The sequence below is a fragment of the Pseudorca crassidens genome, chromosome 2 (genome assembly GCF_039906515.1).
Source record: "Pseudorca crassidens isolate mPseCra1 chromosome 2, mPseCra1.hap1, whole genome shotgun sequence".
In the NCBI taxonomy this organism is placed as follows: domain Eukaryota; kingdom Metazoa; phylum Chordata; class Mammalia; order Artiodactyla; family Delphinidae; genus Pseudorca; species Pseudorca crassidens.
The window spans coordinates 78,399,024-78,426,576 of record NC_090297.1 but is presented as its reverse complement, the minus strand read 5'-3'; the positions used below and the strand labels follow the sequence as shown (position 1 = coordinate 78,426,576).

The following is a 27,553-nucleotide window of genomic DNA, read 5'->3' as shown; positions in this document are numbered from 1 at the left end:
AATGATAAGTCGAAAGCTTCCTTCAAAATCTCTCTCAACTCCTCCCTTTCCTCCATTTCCATTTGCAGTTCTGCTCTGCCAGTTTAGCTCTCACCACTTCGTGGCTACACAGCGGCCACTGCCTCTTTCCCAGTTTTCCCGTCTTAGCTTCAGCCAGACCACTGTCCATGCAATCGCCCGATTTATTGCCCAAAGATACTGCTCTCAGCACATACTATGAATGGCTGGCCATAGTAGCTGCTCAATACATGATAACTTCAACTTGCTTTAAGTAAGTCTCCACTGCACAAAGGAAAAAGTTTAAACTCAAAGCCCTGATGGTTTGTAAATAATAAAAGACTGTGGTATAATAAAGAATATATTTGGTGTTTGTCTATTCCTGGTACAGAGCTTCTGAAACCTTTGGAATTCCCTGAGTGATGAAGTGCCTTTGTGAAGTTAATGAGGTGACTCATCTGGGCCTCTAGATAGTTTCAGGATAGGGGCTGGACGTCCGAAGGACCAACCATGTAATTCGAGTGTTGGAACTTTGGGCCAGGCTGACCTCTGGGATTGGGGGTGCCTGGAGATTGAGTTCAATCATGAGTCTGATGATTTAATCAATTATGTCTATGCAATGAAACCCCAATAAAAACCCTGGACACTGGAGCTCAGTGGAGCTTCCCAGTTAATGAACTCACAGATGTGCCTGGAGAGTGACATGCCCTGACTCCATGGGGAGAGGACGCTGAAGCTGTGTGCTCTCTCCTAGACCTCATCCTATGCATCTCATTTGGCTGCTCTTGGTTGTATCCAATAAAGTTGTAATCATTGAGCTCAGTGAGTCATTCTAGTGAATTTTCAAAATGAAGGGAGTCATGGAACCCCCAAATTTGTAGCCAGTTGGGTAGAAGAGTGGGTGGCCTAGCGAGCTCCCAAGACTCATGGCTGGCATCTGAAGTGAGGGCGGTCCTGCGGGGGACTTTGCCCTTAACCTGTGGAGTCTGTACCAACTCTGGGTGGTCAGTGTCAGAACTGGGTTGGGGTAGAAAGAGAGCCCACAGTACTGAGAAGCTATTACTGGAAACCTATGGAAACAGATCAAGTTACCAGAGCATGATTTTGTACATCCTAGGTGTAATGGAAAGACTGATTTACTAAAGGCCTCCCCAGGACCACAAAATGATAACTCTGCTTCCTCTAATCTGGCTTACCTGGCACCTGTTAGGATGGCCTCATGGTAGAGAATCATGCCTGTGAGTCATTTAAAGAGAAGAGGAGTCCAAATATTTTGACCAGCCTAGGGCAAGGCATTTGGAATGCATTGTGATCTATGGTCTTAATTCCACAAGGTCCTACCAATGGTTTATTTTGGCAGAAGACAACATAAGTGTCCTTTTCCACTTAGTGCCTCTGAGAAATATTCCACCTAGGCAAGACAACCAAGCCTGGCTGATGAGTTACAAGTAAATAGGGGTGTTATGTACAAGGATCTGGAATTCTCTGTAGTGTCTGCATCCCCAGTAGTAATTCTGAGAAGAATCGAGCTGCTAGTGCTGGTAGTAATAGTTATGGGAGGAGGGAAGGCATTGCCTATTTATTGTTCAACAAGGTATCTGTTTCCAATTTTGCCAGAAAATATAGCAACAAAGGGAAAGAAAAAGAGAAGCCACAGGCACTGAGCACCTATTGCCTACCAGGCTCAGGATGAGTGCTTTCACTTAAGTTAGCTTATTTCATCCTGGTAACCTCGCTGAGGAGGAGGTATCGTCATCTCCACTCTACAGACTCTCAAACTATGGCTCTGAGCTCCCTGAGGTCTCCCAGCTAGTGAGTTAGTAAGCCGACTGGATGCAAATTTAAACTCTACACTCAACTCTACTGCCAAGTTTCCAGCTTTGAGCCTCACCCTGGCAGCCTGAGTTACACTATGGTTTAGGAAAGCAGAGAAAGGTTATCTTTTCACCCTCAACTTGCCTGGAGGTTGGAGAAGAGTGGAGGTGGTTTAATCAATCCTCAACTTAGGCTAGAGTAAGCACCTGAGCCAGTTTTCCCCAGATAAGTCAAAGATTGCCACTGGCAAGCAACACTGAAATCTTTTAGCAACCTTTTCTCTCAGCATTCTCTCTTTTAGGCAAATTGGTGCTAATTCTGGGACAGGTGGCAACAAGCAACCATCACAGCCTCCTAGAGACATCCTTGGTGCAGCTGCCCAGGGACCCCTTCTTGTGTTTAGAACACACCCCCCTCTTCCCCAGATTAACTCTGCCTACTTGTGAGTAGCCAGCAGTGAGTCTGCAAGCAAGAATCCTTGAGGGTGCATCCCTCTGTCCACCAGAAGACCTGCTAGTGGGCTCAACACATGCTGAAACCACAGTGGGAGGATGAGGCTAAGGTTTCGGCACTGTTCAGTGTCTATTTGTCGTTAGGAAGGGGCCCTACCTAGTATGGTTGGCTCAGGATCTAACACTGCAGGGCCTGGAGTAGAGTGCCCAGTCCACTGGTGGCAGAGGCTCAAAGGAGTCAGACAAGACACACTGATCTTCACGGTGGCACTTGGCCACAATCAGGGCAAGTAGCCTAGGACAGCATCTCACCTGTCCAAAATTGTGAACAGACTGGACTGGAGCCTAGGCAGAGTGTAGCCACTCCCAGACAGCACCTAGAGCTGAACAGTCTCCCTCCCGTTTCCTAAGGTTTCACAGCAGTTGATTTCCCATGGAAACAAGCAGAAATCTGTTGTAATCATCGGGCATTTTTAGTTTCCTAATTTGTATGGGAACCTGGAGATACAGACATATGGTACATTCATCATCCCAGAAAGCTACAGCTGAAAGAAAAGCAGTTAAAGCCAGTCTTAAAACTGGAAAGCTTCAGCATATGCCTTCAAATGACTTTCCTTAATCTCAGAGACTGTCAACGGTGCTGCCAAAAGACTTGGTTCTGTTTCAGCTCAGTCCTTCCAGCAGGATTTGCGTTTGAACCTTGGTGTGTGCTTCCCCTGCAGCACAGCACAGCCGGCCAGCTCTTGCGGTTCGATGGGGAGCCCCCTTTCAGTTGCTGAACCAGATTGAGAGGGTGAAATGAGCACTGGCTGAATTCTAATTCTGACCCTGGCACAGACTAGTCCTGTGACCTTAAAACTGAGCTTCTCTGTGCCTCGTTATCCTGCTCTGAGAATTTCATTCAATCATTAGCAAATACTGAATACTTATTGAACATCTGTGGCAGGTACTGTTCTAAGAACTGGGAAGACAGCAGTGAACAAAATAGTGTCCCCACCTTTGTGGAGTTTAGATTCTATTGTGGCGAGATAAACAATAAAAGAGTAGGAGGCATAATATAAGGGTGATAAGGGTTATAATAAAGCAGGGGAAGGGAGTATCTGGGCTGAGCAATTACCAGTTTAAAGTATGTGGGTCAAGGAAGTGCTCACTGGAGAGGAAGCAGCTGAGGAAAGGCTTGAAGGAGGAGTGAGAATGAGCCACGTTGATATCGGAGCATTTGGGTGGAGGCCTTGAGAAGGAGATTACCTGCTGTTGTTGAGGAGTAGCAAGAAGTCCAGGGTGGCCACCCAGCCTATGGTGTTTTGTTATAGCAGCCTGAGTGGACTGACACATAGGCTAGAGTTGGAAAGAGGGTATTTGTGACTAAGGGTGTCAAGAAAGATCATGGGGAAGAGAATATCTGTGCACGTATCGGTTTGGAGAAGCTTTCTGGGCCTCCAAACAGAGAAGACTGTGAAGCTAGAGTTGAGTTGTGCAGTGGAAATTATATCTAGCTTGCAAGGGTGCCCAGGACCTCAAGTAGGACCCAGTGAAACTTACTTCCTTTATCTTAAGGACAAGAACTCTGTATTGTTAATCTTTGTATTCTTAATATGTGCACAATAAATTTACTTGTTTCTAGATTTGAATTTAGTCACTTTATATAGTTCTAAGGTACTAAGGTACTGGAGACTTAAGGGTCAGGTCAGCGTAAAGTTCAGACTTCTGTCTAGAGCAGTTCTACCGAGTAGAAACGTAATGTGAGCCACACAGGTAATTTTAAGTTTTCTAGTATCCACGTTTTACAAAATAAAAAGAAAGCAATGAAGTTGATTTTAATTACATTATTTAACCCTAAACACTCAACTTATAGCCTTTCAACATGTAATCAATATAACACTATTGGTATGTTTTATTGTTTTTCACTAATATTTTGAAATCCAGCATATATTTTATACCTAGAGAACATTTCAATTCAAACTAGCCCCATTTCAAGAGCTTAGTGGCCACATGTGGCTGGTGGCTGTCATACTGGACAGGGTAGTTCTGGTGGCAAAATGGAGGGATTTTCCTCTCTTGCTTTATATTTTTATGAGCCTGGCGTTTGACTGTAGAAATGTGGTGTGTTTTGTCAGTCAGACTCAGATATTACTTGTTCCTTTGCTTTATATAGCAGGCAGTTATGTGGTTCCCTCTCCTGTACGTGTTGCAAACAGGATCTCAAAGTGTCTTTATGCCTTAACCACTTGGAACAGCAAATTGCCCTGCAAGTCTCCTGCTTCACTTGTTCTTACCTCCCACAGGTAGGAACACACCCCAATCAAAACCACGAAGGAAGATCCAATCACAAAGCTTCTGCTGGTGTGGGTGGTCATCCTAATGGCTACATTTAAAAATACTGCCTTTCTCTGATTTTATGTTAAAAATCTCTGTGATGAAAAACATAAAAATGCTGGAGGGGGGCACAAATAACTTAAAATTTATGGCAGGAGATCTTCTAGGCAATGGCATACATAGGAAATAAAAACAAAGGGAAAACTATCCTGAATAACATAGAGCTCACAGAATAAATGGGACTTTAACTTACATTTCAGTTTATAAAAACGACTTCATGTACTTTTGCTGACTTGTTCATGTTTCTAACTTACAGAATTCCTCCCTGACTCCAGAATGTTAATATTGGCGCTTAATGGGGAGGAATACTACGAGGAATCCTGTTCTAAGCACTTTGAATGTATTAATTAATTTAATCCTTATAACAGTCCAATGCCCCTTATCATAAACCTGCAACAGGTTTGACCTATACAAACAAACAAAAACCAAAATAAAATGGTGGTTAGAGGATCAGGGTGGGGGGATAAGATTGATGGTGTTTCAGGGTACAGACTTGTAATGAGCAGTGGATTTGCCATAGAGATCTAATGTACAGTTAATGAATAGAGACAGTAATACTGTACTATAAGTATGTAATGTGATAAATAAATATCACCTTAAATTTACAAAATGTTATCTGTCAAATTTATCCAGTAAATAATAATAAAAAAAAGAAACATTAGAAAACCTCTAACAGGTTTGAATCTCAGCTCTGTCACTTGCTAGTTAGCAAACTCTCTGAGACTCAACTTTCTACTTTGTAAAATATGAATAACAGTGTCTCAATTCACAAGACTGTTGTGCAGATTCACACAGATTAACAAGATTGTTGTGAGGTAGTGTGTGAAATGTACGCAGAACAGTGCTTGACAGTGTAAGGTCTCAATAAACATTACTACTATTATTGGTGACAAATGATTACTTTACAAATCTTGAGGAGAGAGGTTACAGATGTTCTAAGGCAAAGAGGCCGCAGGATTAGACTCTCTTCTTCTAGCCTTTAACAGGCTATTATTAGACAGTGGTTTTCAGCTTCAAGAACCACAATTTCCCCTGTCCATATATTAGAAAGTTTTGGAGTCTATGCTAACATTCAAGGCATTGGAGAACTCTTTCTAGAGTTTCTAAGCCAAGAATGTATTCCAACATCACTGACATTTTAAAAGTAATTTTAAATAGGTATTACATGTACATGATGCAAAATTCAGAGAAAATACAAAAAGATATGCAGAGAAAAGGGTATACAGTGTTATCATTTTTGTGTGTGTGTATCCACCAGAGATACTGTGAATATCCAAGCTTACACACTCTCTCTTTCAAACATTCAATCAGCAAATGCATTCAACTGAGTCTATTGTTTTTACTGAGATACAGTATTGATTAGTGTTTCCCAAGGACACTTTCTTACAGGTGCACAATAGCTACTGACTCTTGGTGATCAGTCTCAGCAAAGGCCCCAGAGAGGTGTCAGTAATCAGGTAAAAGAAGCAAGCAGGGGGTAAGATGAGAGCTCAAGGGAAGAGGGTGAAGCTGGTGAGTGACCCTGGCTGACAGACGTGGCTCTAAGAATTTTAAATGTACTGTCTTACTGAATTTTCCCAACCAGTTATTCTCTCCCATTTTGCAGAGGAGAAAATGGAGGTGTGGAAAGGTTAAGTGACTTGACCAAGGTAACACAGCTAGAAAGTTGGGAAGGCAAGATTCAGACTTAAGTCTGGCAGGTTTCAAAGCCCCAAGCCCAAGGACTTCCACCCTAGGGGAAGGACAAAGGGATCAGGTACCCAGGAGGTTGGAGAGGGGCTGGATTGCCAATTGTTTTAAATGCAGGGAGGGGGACTTCCCTGATGGTACAGTGGTTAAGAATCCACCTGCCAATGCAGGGGACATGGGTTCGAGCCCTGATCCGGGAAGATCCCACATGCCGTGGCGCAACTAAGCCTGTGCGCCACAACTACTGAGCCTGCGCTCTAGAGCCCGCGAGCCACAACTACTGAGCCCATGTGCCACAACTACTGAAGCCTGCGTGCCTAGAGCCTGCGCTGTGCAACAAGAGGAGTCACTGCAACGAGAAGCCCACGCACCGCAACGAAGAGTAGCCCCCGCTCGCCGCAACTAGAGAAAGCCCCCGTGCAGCAATGAAGACCCAACATAGCCAAAAATAAATAAATAAAAGTAAAATAAAATAAATGCAGGGAGGGGTTGGGAGGTGAGATCTGAGAAACTAACAATTATAACATCAAAACAAAACACAATAGGAAGAGACCATAGTCAACAACCCTTCTCTGTCTCAGCACCTCTTCAGACCTGTGGACTTTAAATGTTCACAGAGGTCAGCTCTAAGACAAGCACCCAATAATGGTGACATTTTGTTGGGGAAGATAGACGGTCTATCCTCGGTGCTGCCTTACTCCATCCCCAGAATCTTCACTTCAGAGGCTAAGTGGAAATCAGTTATCATCACTTGAGCACATAACCAAGATTTCTGTAAGTGAAAATTCCTGAAAAAAAATATCTGTTCTTCAGTTCTGGTGGTGGTGCTGCTATAACAAAATGTCACGGACTGGGTGGCTTAAACAACAGACATTTATTTCTCACAGTACCAGAGGCCAGAAGTCCAAGGTCAACATGTCGCCAATTCAGTTCTCATTAAGGGTCCTCTTCCTGGCTTGTAACAGCTGAATTAAGATGGGGAGAGGGAAAGGGAGCTCCACACTCTCTCATCTTATAAGGACACTAATCCCATTGTGGAGGCTCCACCCTCATGACCTCATCTAAACCTAATTACTGCCCAAGGCCCCACCTCCTGACATCATCCCATTGGGGGTTAGGGTTTCAACATCTGCATTCTGGAGGGGACGCTTACACTGAGTCCATAATATTAACAATGACACAATAATGCATGCATACAGAGTTTGGCAGTTGGCACAGAAATTTCACATATATCACCTCATTTACACCTCACATATGTTGTTGGTAAGTTAGTTTTTATTTTCCTTGTTTTAGGGATGAGGAAGCTGAGTTGAGAAGGGTTCAGTGATTTCCCCAAGGTCACCCAACTAGTAAGTGGCAGCAGTGGGGTGCAAATTCAGGTCTTCTAATTCCAAATCCCGTGTTCTTTCAGCTGCATGAGGAATCAGGCCACTCTGCCTCAAGTATTAACAACAGCAACAGTGAAGCAGGAACAACAACTGACGTTTATTTAGTGCCCTACTAAGTGTCATTCTCTTTGAAAACAGGACAGGTACAATTATTCTATTTTACATCCATGAGAAAACCTAAAATTATCAAGATTAAGTCACTTTCCAAGATCACACAGCTACTGCATGACAGAACAAGTATTTGAACCAGGTCTGGTTGAATCTAAAGATTATGTTCTTACTAAATGCTCTGCACTAGTGGCCTTTGAAATGCTCTTTGAAAAACAGTATGTAAGATGAAAATATTCTGTTAGACATATTTATGGAGATTTTAGTCAAAAATGGATTTCTTGCCCTTTAATAGCATTAGAGTCCTACAATGTACTCTATTGAAAGTCCTAGTTTTTAGACACCACAGATGGAGGACAGATGTTTCTTTATGCTCTGAAAGGTCCACTCTATGTAGCTGACCATAATGAGATTGTATCTTTTTCTGAATGTTTCAGAAAAAATGGCATCGGACAGATCATTCCAAATGAAAGCCAAATCAAAGGAGCGACGACATAGATTTGATGAAAACAACAACACAATGTTATTCAGTGGTTTGGGTGGGAACTTTTCATTTCAGAGTTCATTCTGAACCACACAGACATTTTCAGAGGCGCTCTACCCTAAAATTCAGCCTGAAGGCAGAGAAGTGCACGTATGTCTGATGGAGACTTATGTGATGGGGTGGGGTGCCGCAGGTCCGGGTAGTGTGATGCTGAACTTTCTTTCAGTATGATACAGAATTACAGGTAGAATAAAGGCCCTAAGCCGTGGAGAGTGAGTGAAAACTTTGCTGTGAGTTAAGTATGACTATTCATGGAAATGGATGCTTTCTGTGAATTCAAGAGCCATACTTCAGTGCCTGGGCATATTTTAAATGCCCACTCGGGAAGAATAATTAAACCTTTAAGATAATACTTAGGGTAATATGTCATAGCCTTTTTTGTGTTTTGGAGTCACGATTGCAAACTGTGAAAGTCTTTCAGGGCCAATAAATGAGTGCACTTACGGGTTTTTTTAAAATTTTAATTTAATTTAATTAATTAATTTATTTTTGGCTGTGTTGGGTCTTCGTTTCTGTGCGAGGGCTTTCTCTAGCTGCCGCGAGCAGGGGCCACTCTTCATCACGGTGCGCGGTGCGCGGGCCTCTCACTGTCTCGGCCTCTCTTGTTGCGGAGCACAGGCTCCAGACGCGCAGGCTCAGTAGTTGTGGCTCACGGGCCTAGTTGCTCCGCGGCATGTGGGATCTTCCCTGACCAGAGCTCGAACCAGTGTCCCCTGCATCGGCAGGCAGACTCTCAACCACTGTGCCACCAGAGAAGCCCTGCACTTACGTTTTGACCATGCTGATTTCCAGGTTAGGAAGTCCATTTGTATTCCACAGAGAATCATGACATTTCAGAGACTAAAATTGGCCTCAACAGTCACCTAGCTCAATGCTCCTCATTTTACCGAAGAGGAAACCGAAGTGGGCCTAGTCAGGGTTAGTGACATTCTGGAGTCACTTAACAAGCTGGGGGAATATTCCCTGAAGACCTCAAGGACACTAGGTCCAGGTTGTGGTTGTAGACTTGGTTGAGTTTTTGCATAGTATCTAAGAACACAAACTCTGAAATCAGATCTGGATTCTAAACCAGATTTTTTTGTTTACTAACTGTGTGTGTTTTTGTAAAACATTTAACAAAGGCTCAGTTCTCTCATCTGTAGAATGAACATAAGATTTTTATGCTATAACCTCATCATACCCATTATACCCTCAAATCATGTACCCCAAGTTCTATTGAAACTTCCTCAGGCTTGCCCACAAGCCTCCGACAACTTACTGTTTTCACAGTCTGTCCACAGAAGTACCCACTAGCAGTTTCTGGCACATACACTTGTCCTTAAGCTTTCTGGCTGACCCACTGGCCCTGGGATGAGGTTTAGCCAATGCCTGGCTTTCTGCTTTTCATCCATTCTGCGCCTACAATGTGCTGGGCGCTGTACTGGTTGAAGGGGATACAAAGACGAACAAGATTTGGTTTCTGTTGTCGATTTACTGAGGAAGAAATCTATAAATAACTTCACTACGTTATTATAAAGTTCAGGAATAAAAGCACTGAACTTCAGCTTGGGGGAAGGAAGGTGGTCAGAGACAAAATATTTTGTCTTAGTCTTAAAGAATGAATGGAAGTTTGACAGGTAGGTAGGTAGGTAGGTAGGTAGATAGATAGATGATAGACAGTCTTCCGAATTTATACTGAAGGAAGGGACCTCTGATTTAGAGAGCAGCATGGGCAAAGGCATGGAGGTTTGGAAAAGCCTGGCACAGAGGACTGCCGCGCCGTTCCCTGCGCTGGGCCTGTAGGAATGCACATGGGAAGTCCAGCACTGCCCCGAGGATTTGGAATCTGGCCAAAAGCAAACCACTGGGGTCAGGTCACATGGCTGCTTTGTTAAATCCCACAGTGCACCAAAGGGCAAGAACATTAATATTTCCAGTGAGTCACATGTAAATGACTGCCTCTTTCTCAAGGTACTTAAGTGGGGGTGGGGGGCTTCTTCCATACTGGGCTACAGAGTAAAGAGTCAGCACAGTTACATCTCTGATGCTGACGTCATTCCCGTCATGTGGCCTTGGATTTCATTTTCTCAAACTTCTTCTCTCTACAGTTACAAGAGGCAAGACTTCGTTTTTTTTTTTTTTTTTGTGGTACGCGGGCCTCTCACTGCTGTGGCCTCTCCCGCTGCGGAGTACAGGCTCCGGACGCGCAGGCTCAGCGGCCATGGCTCACTGCCCATCCGCTCTGCGGCATGTGGGATCTTCCCAGACCGGGGCACGAACTTGTGTCCCCTGCATCGGCAGACGGACTCCCAACCACTGCGCCACCAGGGAATCCCCAAGACTTCTTTTAATCGCGCTGCCTGGCTGTGAGAGAACAGACAAGAGTGTGACTTAACCAGGGAAGGGGGGATATGTGAGGAGCAGGGCCTTTCCCAGTCCCCCTGTGGTCTGTCCACAGGCCTTCTCTCTATCCCCCCTCCAAGCTTCCCCACACCCTGGTCCTCTCCCCATCAGAAATGGCCCTACTGGGAGGGGAAGACAGAACCCCTAACAGGGCACGGGTGCTGACTTGTCCAAGTGCTGGCCAGGCACCCTGGTTGCCCAGGGCAAAGTGAAAAAAAAGGACAAGGTTTAACGAGCTATGCAATCTTTCTCCAAAACCCACAGCTGGGTTGCACCCGACCCTGCCTGTTCCTTCTCCCCCTACCCTTCCCCATGTGAAGCTGTGTGAACAGTGGGTCCAAGGGCTCTGTCTGTGTCTCTGTCCAGGTGCTGAGCACCACCGCATCTGCCCTCCCCAATGATGTGGAATCCTCACTGGAGTGTGCTGTCCACAGATCTGTGAACTCCTGGTACAGTAAAACACTTTCATGTCAAAAAAAAAAAAAAAAAAAAGAGTGTGACTTGACTTCTCAAAGAAGATTCTGACTGCCCTGTTCTCAGCAGTGCCCTCAGTGCTGGTGGATAAATGCTTCTTACCAATGGGAAACCCAACATGCCTTCCTTTGCACCGTAACTTGTTCACCTGTTTGTTCCCAGGGAGATTAGGATGCTTCCCAGGGCATGGTTTTCTCAGCCATCTCTTGGTTGCCCCTCCTCTTCGTATTAGAAGAGAGAAGAAAGGGAGGAAAGAAAGGGCCCATGTGCTCCTGATGGGTCAGATTCTTCTTGTCCTGGTCTGGGGTACTTTTCTCATTTGGAGGAGAACATGCCCTTCACACATGTCAGCCAGAAGGACGGTCAGACATTCACGGAGAATCTCAAAGCCCTGTGCTGAGGCTCAGGTAGCCATGGACGCTGTCTACACCAGGTTTACAGTCTAGTCAGGAACACAGATGTTAAACAAGTAGTAGTTACCAAGGTAATGGTATCTAGTATTACCAAGGTAATACTGTCTCAAAGTAGAGTGCCAGTTGCCATGAGAACGCACAATGGGGGAACGTAAATCTGGTCAGGCAGGTGATTCCGTGAGGAAGTGAGCATTTAATTGGAGAAGTGGGTGAACCCGAGTTAGTGCAACAAATGGAGCATGGAAGAGCCTTCCAGGCAGAAAGAAATACATGTGTAAAGAGCAAGGTGGAAAAGAGCGTATTTTAAAAGATTTTTTACCACCTTTGGAGGAAAACTCATTAGAGCTAACATGAAGTGAGCACCCACTGGGGATCAGACAAAATGCTAAGCATTGTACATAATTGCCTGGGATACTCCTGAGACCGAGAGGTTTGTTTCCATGATGGTGGGACCCTGTTTGTCTTGTTCCCATTGATCCCACTGTATCCTCAATACCTAAGGCAGGCCCTGGTTAGGAGCAGACACTAAATATTTGTAGAATAGAGTCTACATTTTACAGATGAGGAAACTGAAGCTCAGAGAGATAAGGTTACCCAAATCTTACTGGTAGAGATGAGATACCAGCCCAGGGTGCAGCTGAGAGCCTTACCGGCAGCTGGCTGACAGCCCAGCTCTAAGACAGTGGACTTGCTTTCTCCTCTTCTTCTAGACACAGCAGAGCCAGGTCGAGGCCTGGAGAAGTCCTGAGCTGGGCACCAGAGCACAGAACAGGTACACAGCACACAGCTCCAGGACAGCCCACCATGGGTCTGGTCAGCCTGATGGGCACACAGTCTGCCCTTGAGCTGGTACCCAATTGGGGCTTTACCCTAAATTCAGGGAGGAGCTGACATCTCTCAGTACACCCAAGCCTGGAGGTGTGTCTCTCCAACTGGGAACCTATTAGCTGACCAAACCCTTAGGCCCAGAGTCTCATGAAACAGAAACCCAAAACTGAAAACTTGGAGGCATCTGTTGGTCCCAGATCAGCCTCAGATTTCACACTTTGGTGTTAAAGCCCAAGAGAACCTCCCAGGTCACCTTTGTACCTGTGCAACCTGAGGCCGTTTCTCCTAGTAAGGGAAATGTAGCCAGAGCTGATGAAGGCCCTCCTGGGAATGCTCCTATCTGCCCTGCCCTACGTGGCTCCTCTTCACTGCACACCTGGCTCTCCTCGTGGGGTGCTTGGCAGAGCAACACTTGAAAACCATCCCATCCTCCTTCACTGGCTATTATGCTTTAAGTTCTTCAGCTAATAAAAGACTTGTTCATATGTCATAAAACTGAGTCATTTACAAAGCTAAAAAATAAATGTAGGACATGCTCAAGCTCTTAAGAAAATTACTCATTATTAACCCTCATCAACACTTCCCACTCACTGAGCATCTTATATAGATCCGAATACTGGAGTTGGAAGGCACACCAGGGAACACCTAAGCTCATCCTCTCATCAGCCTCTGTTAGACGGGGACTCTGAGCACATTGGCGTCTTCAGATCACACTGGAAACGGCAGCAGCAAGGGCCAATGCCGAATCCTAGAAGTCACAAGGACCCCATATTCTCTCCCATTATGAGCTGGCCTCTGGCATCCTCAGCATCTCCAAACTCCCGAGCCACAGCTCACCCCAAGAAGCTGATTTCCTGCAGCCCCTCTGGTCAGGAGCTCAGCTGGGGCCTCTGCTGATTATCTGAGGCAGCACCCCAGCCATCTGGCTCATTTCCAGTCTTACCAAAATAATTTTCTGTGGGCGGTCTTTTCTAAGCTGGAGGAGTTAGACTCACCACCAGAAAGAAAAAGGGAGGCGGGCCAGTTTCTTTCATCTTCTAGAAGAATATAAAAAGCAGCTAATGTAATGGTGCGAAGTCACTTGGTAAGTCATCTTTTCTTCCTGAGACAAGCTTGGTGAAGGGGTGGAGTGTCATGTGAGAGCTGCAGTCCCACTGTGTGAAGGGCCTTGGAGGCGGCTGATCTGGGCAGTTCACAGTGGGTCTGACATGCCCCTTGTCTTGAAGGGCAGGCATTCCGTAAAAACCAAGGGGAAATGCCAAGTGAACCAGTGCTTCAGGGAGTGGGTTCTTAGAGCTTGAGGTGAGGCTTTCTCCATGCTTGGCAGTGTGTGTTCAGCTAATAGGCAGAGCCAGGGAGGGACACACCATCGGCTTAGGGTGAGGAGCACAGCTTCTTATCTGTAGCACAGGAGGAATTCAATAAGGACAGCATCACCCGTCCCTCCTCCTCACTCTCCAAACGTCTACATCAGCAGAACGAATTTAGAACCAATTTAGCCTGAACTGTGATTGGTAGTCATTTTGCAAGTCTAAAATGTCTGCCAGCCTCTCCCTATAATAGATCAAGACTCTCAGGGAGTTAAATGAGAACTGCAATTCTGCATAAAACCCAAACCGACTGGGAGCCCCATCTGTACCTTGAAGCAAAAACCAAAATGTTGACAACTCTTTTGAACAGGATGAGGTCTTCTTCATCCATCGTCTCCCACAGGGTTTGAAGTTCAGAATGGCACTCTGTTCTTCTAATGAGAGCACATGTGCTCATAGTTTAGGTTAGGACATTGAAATAAAAACTCTGCTGCTTCAAAAATAACCATGAAGTTTAAAATTACATTAGTCCTTTGGATGAAATTGCTATATTTATACTAAAGGGTGTTTAAAACTGTGTGTTTGTGTATATGTATGTATCTGCATGCATATCAATCTTTTCCCAGAATGCCTTGCACAGTCTAAAGGGCAGAATACTGCATTAGATGTCGAAACCCTAGGCTGTTCTCACGCCACCATCATTTGCTTGTCATATGACCTTGGCAGCGTACACTATACAAAAAGCAGAAACTTGGTGGTACAGGGTCTCCAGTTCAAACCTGGGTCTGCCACATCCTAGCTATCTAATCTAACATATAACGCAATATGTCATTTAACCATCCTGGACCAATTTCTTTTTTCTATAAAATGGAGCATTTTAAACATTCGTGAAGTTACTATGACAAATGCTTTTGTAGTTCTCAGTAATGGTAACTACTGATGGTTCCTTTCAGAGTCTAGTTTTCTTACAAGTGAAATGGGGAAAGAAGCCTCACGTGCTTTGAACCCAGTACTGCATGGGCACAGGAAGAGTTATTATCAGGATGCAGGACGTAACTAAAATGAATGCACCTTGTTGGAGAAGGCACAGGACCTGCAGTTAGGGAGAAGGCCTGGGCTCTTCCACTAGGCTTTGCTTATAGACTATCTGTGCTCCTGAGAGCCAGACCAGAGAGTGGAAAGAGCACTAAACAGGGGGACATGCAGACTTAGGTACCACCTCCCTCAGACAGTGGGTTTGTGATCTCGGACAAGCCATTTAGGCTTTCCTCTTCGGCAAAAGTCTCCATGGTTTCTTCCAATTGGAAAGTCCCACAATTCTAGAATTACATTAGGAGATGAAGGGGGAAAATAAAAAGGATAGGAGGTGACTCTTTGGCTCAGGAGAAGGCAAACTAGGATAGATATGGAATAGGAGGAAGCGCTGGGCGTAAATGTGATAGGAGACCAGTGAGCTCTGAAAACCAGAGCATGATCTGTGAGCCTTCAAACACCCAGGTGGGTGAGAGGGGGTAAAGTGCTAATCTTGGGTGCTGTTTACCTAAACCTCCGAAGAAACCTGTAGGTTAAACAGGATTCCTCTCTGAACAGTCATGAGATGTTGAGAAAGTTATTTTTTTTTATTTTATTTTTTTTTGCGTTACGTGGGCCTCTCACCGTTGCGGCCTCTCCCGCTGCGGAGCACAGGCTCCGCCGGACCAGACGCGCAGGCTCAGCAGCCATGGCTCACGGGCCCAGCCGCTCCGCGGCACGTGGGATCCTCCCGGACCGGGGCATGAACCCGTGTCCCCCGCATCTGCAGGCGCACTTTCAACCACTGCACCACCAGGGAAGCCCGAGAAAGTTATTTTTTCATTTGTTTTCTCATCTGTAAAATGGCAATAACACACCAAATAAAACCTTGTTGGATGGATTGAGACAGCACGCTTGAATAACCTGGGGGAGCACCTGGCCCGTAGCAGGAGGTAAATAATGTTACTGTTGTAATGGATTTCCCCCGATATGACGTTTCTCCCGAGGTGACAGACTCCAAGCTGAAGCAGCAGGGATGAAATGATTAGATTTTTATCTTTCCTCAGTTTGAAGCCATTAATGAGGCTTATGATGTACTGTTCTGCCCAGGTATCACAGGTCCAGCAAATTTCCCTCGGGCATCTTAATGCAGACTGAATCAATGCTCCTTCACTTGGCTACTTCTTCAGGATTTCCCTTTTCACAGAGCAGTTGCCTGAGACTGGTTCAGACTATTACGAAAAGAGTGACAGAATGGCTCTTTTCTCCCCATAATGATCTGAGTAGTTCCTTTATGAAATACTACAGAGGCAATAAGACAAGGATGTGAATCCTAACCCAGTTCAAGGAAAGACTAGAAGGAAACTCTCTTCACATAGGTGGTCCCCCCCAGTGTTTAAACATTTGCCTGGGTACTAATTTACAAGGAGCACCCAATATTATTGGAATAATTGGTAGTAGGTCAGGACCAGTTAACGTGGGTTTTCACATGCCATTCATTAGGTTACCAGCCTAAGGAAAGCAAATTGGTCCTACTTCCATTCAGCACAGTGAATAAGTCTGTTATTTGGAATTTGAAAATTGTGACCGGAAACCACCTTGAAGGAAGGGAGAATCTTGATAACTGAAAGACATTTATTTTTTCAAATACATTCTGACTTTATTCAGCATGTTATATGCAATGGTCCAAATCGATTATTCCTCTTCTGATAAAGTTACCACAACCTGAGGTAACTGAGAAACCATCCTTTCCCTACTAGAATCCCATTGCCTCAGGTTCCTAAGGTTGCAGCACGCCTCGCCAGCGGACAATCACATTCCCCTGGACATTGTGATTTGAAAGACATTTAGTTTTTATTTTTTTTAAGATATTTTTTGATGTGGACCACTTTTTAAAAGTCTTTATTGAATCTGTTACAGTACTGCTTCTGTTTTATGTTTTGGTTTTTTGGCCGCGAGGCGTGTGGGATCTTAGCTCCCCGACCAGGGATCGAACCCGTACTCCCTGCACGGGAAGCACCCCCTGCACTGGAAGGTGAAGTCTTAACGACTGGACTGCCAGGGCAGTCCCCTTGAAAGACATCTATTTTGATGAGTACAAACTAAAACATCTCCCTTGATATGATGGGCATTTAATACTCTCAAAGTTGGAATTTAGTAAAGGGTGATTTGTGTAAGCTTGGAATATGTGGTTAGGACAATGCTAAACAGCCCAGTCAGAGAGAGAGACTGGAGGGTGTAGGGCCTGAGATCTGGGAAGGGCCAAAAGAGTAGGACGCTCTGAGGGGGAAAAAGAGAGGGGAGACCCAGCAGCTGAGAGGCCTGCTCATGAGGCCTGGGAAAAGAGACTGTCTACTGGGAGTGTTTGACAGAAATGCTATGAGGACCCCCTACCTCCACCTGTCTCTCTGCTCAATCATCTTTAAGCTCTACCTTACTCTTGTGAGAGTTTTGCTTTTGGAGAAGGATATAGACAGCTGACATAAAGGTTCATGATTTTTACTAATAGAAAAGCAGTTTCCCGCATCTCTACCAAGTACATATTGAATGAATATTCAAAGCATGTTTAAAGGGGTGACAAATTGTTACCTGCCCAGGGCACCTGCATGTCTGGTCTGGTCCTGGTGCCGGGCACTTCATGGGGTTTTCTAAGTGCATCTCATTTGAGATGGAGTCACTGAGATTCAGTGAGGGCCACTGAATTCTCAAGATCTTACCTTGCGGGGGCTGGGGGCTGCATTTTATAAAGGCAGGGCAAGGACAAACTGAATAAAAGGGGAGGAAATAGGAACCAGGCGAACTTCTATTTGATTTCTTCTCATCTCAGCGGCAGAGGGAGGCAGAGAGTAAAAAACGATGTGCCTGAGCCCTAAATGAATAAACAACAGGCCTGTGTAAAAAGGCAAACAAAATTTAAGGTATTTGTTATAAGAAATAATTTGAAAAGCTTCTCAGCAGCACACAGGCAGTTCTATAGAATCATTGGTATTTAGGAGGCAAGACTTAGAACTCTTGTCTAAATCATGATGAGACAACACAGGGTGAAGAGAGACTTGTATTTTCCAAGTCGAAAAATGACTGCATTTTTCGCATGTTGAAAAATGACTTTTTTCTGATCCTTCGTTGGCATAGTAGATACATATTCCTCTGTAAATATGGGGCTGAGTTCAAGGTCTGGCTTTGTGCTTTTGGATAAACTGCTTTCCTCCGACCTCGGAGATGAGAGGGACACAGAAAACAAGCTAGGAACCTGGATTTCAGAGAATCCACTCATGTCAGAAACTCAAACACGAGCTGCATCTCCAGAGCATCAAATGGTGGCCTCAACAGCACCGACACAGCCTCTGTCTGCACAGCCAGGCCCCCTTCACCGCATGTTTGAAGAGTGATTTTGGAAAGTGGAGGCGAGTGCTGAACAACGTGGAGCCACCCTTGTCCCCATGCTCATGGGGGCAGGTGACTGTCCCGTGGCCTGTTAGACAGGACCCAGCGCCCAAAGCACCTTGCAGTGACGCCTTAGGTCAGGCACTGGCTTCGTTCCCTCAACATATTCCCATTCCTGAGGCATTTAGGGTGAGGGAAAGCCTTGCCTGGGGTATGCATTTCCTGGGAAAAATAGGACCATCTGGTTTCCTTCATCATCTGGTTCAGTCTATAACGAGTTCTGTCCTCCAGCGGAGAAAAGTTCTTACTATCTGCTTTCTAATGTGTTTCCGAAACTGTGTATGTGGTTGAGAGAGTCTTCTATCCAAAAGTTCAAACTATTAGGTGCCTAATTTACTCGATAATTCGAGTGTTTTCTCCCTTTACTAAACCTTCACAACATTTCTTGTCTTGTAGTTTTTTACTTTTTATTTACCTGGTCCACTATTCAATGTTAGTGCGAAACTAACAGTAGATGGAGAAACAGGAGCCAGGAAGAGAGGGAAAGAGATGGGTTGGTTTGTGAACATCAGTCCCCAAGGATGAACACTATTCGACAGATGGACTTATTAGGAGTGACAGATTCCACACCCTCAACGCTCCCCCACAGTGCATTCTAGGATCAATTCAACAGTTTTCAGGGACTTGATAACTTGTGGCCATTGTAGTGTACATTGAAAACTCCTACTACTGTTATGAGATTCGTATGTAAATCTAAACTCCATCATTTGGTGAACAATATAACAGTACAACTGCACAGGAAACCCTGAGAAGGGGAGGGAATCGCTTCTGGAACCTTGGGCACTGATACGTGTATACAGGTAAAATTAGTCCAGTCGACTTCTTCCAACACTGAATCTGTTTTTATTTGCCATTTATTATAAAAATTGAATCTTTATTTTACACGAAAGTTATTTTAAAAACAGTAAAGTTTACCAAAACCTACTGAATCTCAGGCAGAGGGATTTACCACCAAAATGCAGATTTACATGGTAAACCTGAGGGCCAAAATCATTCAACTCAAAACAATCTCACATTTTCTAGTAATCCACTATCAGAAGCGAAAACCAATTATGTACATGTTTCAGAACATGTGGCAAAGACAAAAAAACAAATGCTAGCCTTCACTGTGAAGCTAACCAAAGAAAATGTCTCTACTCAGGATTGGCCCATTATTTTGCTGAGAGTGAAACATTTGAAGAGTTTTAAAATATTTAAGCATAAATATTTAGGTTTATATACAACACATATATACACAAACACATCCATTCTAATTCCATGCCCCTTTGTATTTTTTAAATTGCACCGTCTCTGTTAGAGATAATATATAACATGCAGGAGGCATTCCTAATTGTTTTTTCTCAGCAGCAGTGTTCTATACAAGACAAATGCAAAATTTAAATATGAATTAATTTCAACCAGAAGCCAGCTCGACTCAGTACTTTGGTTCATATGTTCTATGTTAATGCTTTAGGGTTGATGAAATTGTTCATATAAAAAAAAAAAGTTGAAGAGAATGTAGTCCATTACCAAAGGTACTTAGTAGATAGTTCCCAGTGGATGTAGAAGTGATGGACCAAAAACAGGAAGAAACCAATCAAATAGGACTGCAGTTTTTTCACTGCTTCAGCTTTCATATCCAGCTGAAGATAAGAAATAATTATATCCAGGGCATTTTGCAACAGTTACTAGTTTAGGCCATTTCATGTATATAATGTCTTCATAATTCAAAGCAGGATGCAAAATAACTCCTCCCCTCTCCCACCAGCCTTCCTCTTGTTTCCAGAAAGAAATAAACACAGATTCTGATGCAATATACAGTTCCTGAAAACAAAGTGGATTTACAGTTATATGCTCATGCTGCTGGTACAGATGAGGGATCATTGGATCAGCTCTAAACACTGCAGGGATGGGTCAAGGAGAACTATTCAATTAGGCATAATTACAGGCTCTGGCTTCCCCCCAAATAAATACACGCTCAAGTAGTATCGCAAGTTCTCTAGCACAAATATATTTTGTTACTATATAAATTTAAGGAGATGGGTGAGTGGAGAGGGAAAACAAAATACCTTATGTGGATGGGACAATGCTAAGAGAAAGTGACGATGGAAAGAGCATTTGCTTGAAAATACAAGGAAATAAAGCTATAAGTCCACAGAATAATTGTTTGATTATTTTAATGGTTTCTGAACCCATCAATATTATGCAATACTTTAATTCAACATACAAAATTTGAATCATGAGACACTGAAGAACAGAAACAAATATTTTCACTATCAAACAATAATGTTATGCAGATAACTCACTGCAGCTCACCACAGCACACACATTGGAGCTATGCCACAACAATGAGACCTTGAGGATCTCTATTTACCCTGTTTAACACAAACATTTGCTAAGTGACAGTGAAACATGGTGATATCAGAGGAACAATGAAGACTGAGGATGAAGAATGAAAACACCGTATCTATGTGCCACACAGATATACCCTGATGTATGTTAGTGAAGGAACACCACACCTTACAAGGAATGCTCGAAACCACTTAGGTCGCTGACCAAGTTTGAGCATTTAGTTTTAACATTACAACTAAGAGAACAGAATACTCCATGATTACAAGTAAGGAATAAAAAAGAATTAATATCCTAGCATTAACCTACAACCTCTTACAACTTTGGAGAAATATTAAACATATCCAAAACTAATAAATTACATTTTGTATACATGGGGCGTGTGTGTGTCTGTGTGTGTGTGCAAGCTCATCATTGTGTATCTGTGTGTGTGTATGTAAATAAAATGAACCAATGCTAGCATAAGCCTTCAACTTTGTTCTGAATAACATCCATATTTATTTTTTGGAAAATGCACTACACATTCTTGGAAATCAACTAAAGTCTTAAAATTATAATTGAATAAACTTAATTTTCTTCATTTAAAATCCTCTTCCAAATTGAATATCTGCTCCAACATTGCAGTAAAGGTGGCATCAAACATCACAATTTTGTGTGTTAAGTGGTGGTCTCAGAGTTCATGGCCTCAGTGCTGCATCATTTCAAAAGTTACCTAAACACTGGAGTGTAGGATTGAAATAAAAAAGTAAACCTAAAAACTATGGCATGAAGAACAACAGAGTTTGCATTAGTAACCAAACCCTAGTGTTTGGAAAGAAGCTTACAAAACTCATTATTGATCCTGATAGTAACTTGCTTCCAGAAATTTAGAAGGGTGATAAGGAAGGTTTGGCTAGTGACTTCTGCAGGTGAACAGAACTGGTGACTAGCCGGGAGGAGTTGTAGTTTGTCAGGGGAATAGTAGCAAATCTGAAATTTGTTTTAAAAATTCTTCCTTATAGAAGGGGGTAAGATCTTTCATACACATTATGGCTAATTATATGGCCCAAAACATTTAAACATATTTCCATGTATCATATTCATGTTCCAAACATAAGATAATCCTATCCAACACTGGAATCGGTACACATGACAATTCTATTGTGCAACAGAGATGTGAAACATTAAAATGACAAAGAACTCAACATTCAAAAGATTGAAAATAACATAAAACCCTAGATATGGTCAGAACCTGTTTTCTGAAATCCTACAAGAAAGTTTCATCAGTTATGCCTGGCTCCCTGAGAACTTGAATGTTCTGACTAAAGGCAAGTTTTGGTAAGAATTGCATTTTTACACTGTTCTTTGTCATTCAGAATAAACAATAATGTTTTAGGCAGCCTTTGGTGTTTTCTATTTTTTATAGCTATTACTCAAATTTCATTTGATGTGAACAACTCTTTTCTCTGAATGTTAGTCCAGGGGTGTGTGGCAGGTGAGGGAAGCTACATTTTGCCATCATTTAGACTTTCATCTTTCTGGAAGGGACAAAGCAAGAAAAAACATACCATACAACACAATTCCATGTTTACAGTACTCTTTACCCATAGTGTTTTCCAGTTTTGTCTAGGTGCAGTTAATAGATTACTTCATAGTTACATCCAAAATGAGACAGCATCACAATGCCTAGACCCATTAGAGAAAAACACATTGAAAATGTACGTTTCCCCAAAATGAGTCAGTCGATTTTATTCATTTTACAATATGTATGATAATAAAAAGCCAAACACAAAGCTCTTTATAAAAAAGAGCAAAATGTATTCCAGAAAAGTTAGACAAAGGCATGAGATGAATTTCAGTTAACCAGATCTATTTCTTTGTGAGCTCTGAGAACTCATTTTAAGCGCTGAATTTTAAGCTGAGTGTTTTACATTATAATCCTATCTAGAGATCATGCAGATGGAGAAGAAAGTATTTTGCTTAACTCTTACTTAATTTCTACAGAATGCTTTAAAATCAGTTTTAAAGATTCAAATCTGCACCTCTCCCCTCCATCACAGTTTTTGAAGTAATTAAGAATTGTACCCGTACAATAGCACAGCACTAGGGAAGAGAGAGGTAGATGATGTGGCCATCCTCTTACAAAGGAAACCCCCCAAATATTTTAGGGCATGAAACACAAGGCTTTTGTTATCCAAAAGTAATTAGTTGCAGAGTACAAAAACATTTTGGAACAGAATGTGCACAAATATGAGAATCATACGCAGCCAAAACCAAGTATATTAATAGTAAATTCTTAAAGAAAAGGATGTGTTTCTCTGTACCTTACAAAAATTATTCTCACAGATTTTGAATCCAAGATTATACAATAAAAATATTTGTATGTTTACATTTAATATAAAAATGATTAGCAAATAAAAAAGGCTTTGATGATATACAAGAAAAAATTTGAGTATACATTAATTTTTAGGATGCCCCGAGGGTGACATGTCCTAAGTACCCTGCTCCTGTTCTATGCAAAGGCCAAAGGCAGGCACTTTCTCAGGGTTCATCATTGTTGTTAAGAGAAAATCAGATCGAGGAAGACTCAAAACAAGCTGGGACAGGAAGTAAAAATTAAGCCAGAAGGAATTCTGCCTAGCACAATGTACCCTGCCTAAAAATATTTAAGACCATAAATCAAAGACAGTGCTCAGTGTACACATCAAGGGAATTTATGTTGATGAGTTTATGGTCTAGGTGATAAATATCAAAACAGGAAGTCAGTTAAAACAAGTATGCAAATAAGTAATACCTAATCTTCAAAAGATACAAACTGCAATGTAGAGATTCAATAATTTCTTGTCCCCATTCCACCCTCCAAGCGTACTTCTTATATTTCCATAAGTTAAAGATCAATTATTCACAAAACTTTAGTTCAGTGTTAATACTTTTTACCTGTTTAATTTAGGGATAGACACTGAGTTGCTTTAATAAGACATTTGGTTATAGTTAGTCATAATTATCCATTGTTCATCTTTATAACTTAGGTAAATTGAGTTCTCAGATAAAGCCCTGGAGTGTACTTTTAAAAATTATTTTCCTCTTTAGGTCAACATTTATCTAAGCATGTCTGCAAACGTTCTGTTACAGGGGGAGGAAGAGTATTGAGCAAATTCTCCTCAACAATCAGACAGCTCCGTTTGAGGGACTGACATCCTTCCAGTTCAGGAGGAAGTGTTTCCAGGTAATTACCAATGAGCTCCAGATGAGTAAGGTTCGACAGCTCACCCACGTGAGGGGACAAGCTCATCAGGCTATTTTTCCCCAAAAGTAAACACTGCAGCTTTTTGCACTGAAACAGCCCATCTGGTAGCATCTCAATCTGGAAAGGGAAAAAAAGAAGCCAGTAAAACTGTTTTTTGATGGCCTACCATAATACATCTATTTATCTATACCCCTACCTTTTCCCAAAAACATTTCTAGACATTTTACAGAGGTACATATAATAATGATGATACACTTGACGTAGATGGGAAAGATAAAGGAAAAATACGGACATCCTGACATGGAGTCAGGATTGAGGCTACCTTGAACTTCTATAAACCCCTGCTGCATATGCGTGGGCAACAGATTTGGCTCTGAACATTCTAACAAGCAACTCTCAATTCTCAAAGGAAACCTAATCGGTTACATACTCATTGTCCCTGAGATAAAAAACAAATCAGTGGGCTTCCCTGGTGGTGCAGTGGTTGAGAATCTGCCTGCCAATGCAGGGAACACGGGTTCAAGCCCTGGTACGGGAGGATCCCACATGCCGCGGAGCAACTGGGCCCGTGAGCCACAACTACTGAGCCTGCGCGTCTGGAGCCTGTGCTCCGCAATAAGAGAGGCCGCGATAGTGAGTGGCCTGCGCACCGCGACGAAGAGTGGCCCCCGCTTGCCGCAACTAGAGAAAGCCCTCGCACAGAAATGAAGACCCAACACAGCAAAAATAAATAAATTATTTAATAAACTCCTACCCCCAACATCTAAAAAAACCAAAACAAAACAGTGACTGAGGAGAAGTGTAATTATTCTTGAGTCCTAGTCAGAAATCAGGGATATCAAGAGTCCTCATAACGAGTTTACTGTGTGGGATAATGAGCTATACTCTCAAAAACATCCCGAGAACAGACACAAGGCTATTTTTTAGGGTTTCACAGTAGAGACTGAAAACTTTATTCTGTTAAAAAAAAAAAAAGCTGACAGGAGTAGAGACAAGAAGATATGACAGACAATCTATACAATCTATACAGGATATGACAATCTATAGATATAGATATACAATCTATAGATATACAATAGATATAGATACACAATCTATAGATATACAATCCATGCAAGATATGACAATCTATACATGCACATTTCATTCCCCTCTACATACACACTCACGAGTATCTACTCTTCTTCCTGCTCTCTGAGAGTTTCGATTAAGTCATACGGCACAGAGAAATCATTTAAAATACGATGAAGAGCCTGCAATTAGGTCAACTCCTACAACTGCTCAACTGAACTGCTCCCCTATTTGGTGGGAAGGTTGCACTGGAGTTTCTAATGGAGCCACAGTATGTATAGGAAATAGGGTTTATTGGGGAAAGACACGCAGAGAAGGGCTGAGCACACTCAATGTCCTCAGCGCTCATCCTGCCACTGAGGGGCAAGTGCGCTCCAGGAAGAGGTGGATTGCATGCACCCCACCCTGTAACGTTCCCCATATTTATACAGGCCTGGAGCAGGCATCTTTGCAACTATGAAACAATGTAGGCTCCTTTGTTCCAGAAGCGGCTTTGTTAGAAACAGGGATGAAAGGGGCGCTCCAGATTTCAATCTGTTCCTCTGATGGGCTAGTGTAGCCCCACTGAGCCAGTTCTCTGCTGGAACTTCCGGGGCCTTCCAGAACTGTCTCTTCCAAAGGATAAACATTCCCTATACAGCATAAAAAATTGGTCAAATTGCATTCAAAAATGCTCATTATGTTGGAAATTGCCTTCTCCTCCATCACCCACATATACTCTCAGTAATGGCTATCCTTGAAAATAAATCTAATGATCACTGTTGCTAAGTCAGCCATGCATTATAGCTCATCATTCTACACCAAAATACTAGGTATAAGCAAAGGAAAATATCTACCCTTTTATTTCATTCCTTCTTAAGAATGCAGATGAAAAACCATAGATATGTCAATTTCAGTATAGAGATATGAGAGAGATGAGAGACAGAAGAAATGTAACCTCCTTCTGATTAGAGATTGTCTGCAGCTCAAAAGTAGTGTCAGTGACGTACAAGTAGAGGGAATGATCAGTCCTGTGCAGTGTGCTCAGGGTTGAGAGTACCTGCTGGTGCGAAAGGAGTGACTTAGGCAAAGAGGCTGGGAAGAGGGAAGACTTGGCTCACCTGTATTCAGTGAATGCCTGCTGGGAGCCTCATTTTGTGCCAGGTTCCCAGCTAGGTGTTGGGGATAAAGTAGTGAGCAAGACAGATGGGTCTCTCAACCTTGGCATTGTTGACATTTGGGGTGGGATAATTCTTTTTGTGGGGCTGTCCTGTGCATCGTGGAATGTTTTAGCAGCATCCCTGGCCTCTACCTACTAGATGCCAGCGCCACTCCCCTCTCTAGTTGTGATCACTAAAAATGTCTCTTGACTAATGTCTTCCACAGCGTAAAATTGCCCCCATTTGAGAAGCACCGGTCTAAAGGGGGAGAGAAATATGAAACAATTATAGAAATCATTAGTCTACAATGGCTGCTAGAAGAAGAGTGCCTTAACCAGGGCTGCATCAAGGAGTCCCAATCTCCCTTCCTCATTCAGCTTCCAGGCCCCAGCAGGTGCCTTTCTTGATTGCACTGATTTCCTATTGAATGAAGACCCTAAAGCCGTTGTCCTCATTCTCCTTCTGTCTGGCTGTCAACACTACCATGTCTCACCCATCTTCTTTCATCGCTCTCAATTTGTGATTTTAGCTTCTTCTTAGCCCCCAGAGTACAGGCGAGGGATTTCACCAGGCAATGAGAGCGAGCCTCTGGGGTTGGCCCCTCAGTTGTGTCGTAAAAGTGAGTTAAGGACTGTGGTTAGCAGCACACTTCCTGAGCGGTAAGTATCCGTCTCAGGGGCTTTCTCCCAGCATCATCACGCAGCTCAAGCACAGGGCCTTAACTCACGAGGCTGGGGAGCTGTGTTAGAGACTCAAGACTTTCTTTCAAGTCAGCAGTTTTATCTTGAAAAATCGACTTACAAATTTTGCCTGAGCCAATAAATTAAAAAAAAATGTTTAGATAGCATTTATTTATACTGAATTCATTTAGCATGCTCTTTCTTTCTTTCTTTTTTTTTTTTTTTATGGTACGCGGGTCTCTCACTGTTGTGGCCTCTCCCGTTGTGGAGCACAGGCTCCGGATGCACAGGCTCAGCGGCCATGGCTCACAGGCCCAGCTGCTCCGCACCATGTGGGATCTTCCCAGACCAGGGTACGAACCCATGTCCCCTGCATCGGCAGGCGGACTCTCAACCACTGCGCCACCAGGGAAGCCCTAGCATGCTCTTTCTTAAACCATGTAATACATGAGCCAGGAAGGAAAAAAATTCCCCAGTGGACCGCTGATTTCTTCTCAAAAATCAAAAGAAATGTTTACAGACTATCAGATAATAAACTATATAAACAGAATGGTTTTATAGAATAAACTGTATTACATATATTTAATAAACTATGAAATAAACTGAAAAAAAACTCACTATGGTTACATTATCACTCTATATCCTAGAATTTTCTGGCAACCAAATACTTTCAACAAAATGTATTGAAGCCCCCAGAACATCAAAGGAAGGATGGTTCTCATCCTATATTCATGGCTGACATTGATAATTAAATATTCCACTGTTTCTCAGAGGCTGGGACCTCATTTCAGAATTCTTTTCAGTGTCAGATTTCCTATTTTTCTGCCCATTGACACATGCTATCTCAGAACATGTCAACCTGAATCTATAAAATCCAA

General features: G+C 43.0%; 1 protein-coding gene across 4 annotated transcripts in view; it reads right to left on the bottom strand.

Annotated features, from left to right (window-relative positions):
- Nucleotides 1-10,552: 10,552 nt before the first annotated feature.
- The window catches only part of LRRC8B (leucine rich repeat containing 8 VRAC subunit B), an 84,085-nt gene continuing 67,084 nt past the window's right edge, over nt 10,553-27,553 (bottom strand). For 2 of the 4 annotated variants that reach the window (XM_067726831.1, XM_067726832.1), the window contains one exon: nt 23,916-25,488. In XM_067726831.1, coding sequence (XP_067582932.1) covers nt 25,195-25,488 — 294 coding nt within the window. In that variant the 3' untranslated portion in view covers nt 23,916-25,194. The other 2 variants (XM_067726834.1, XM_067726833.1) reach the window with 2 other exon arrangements.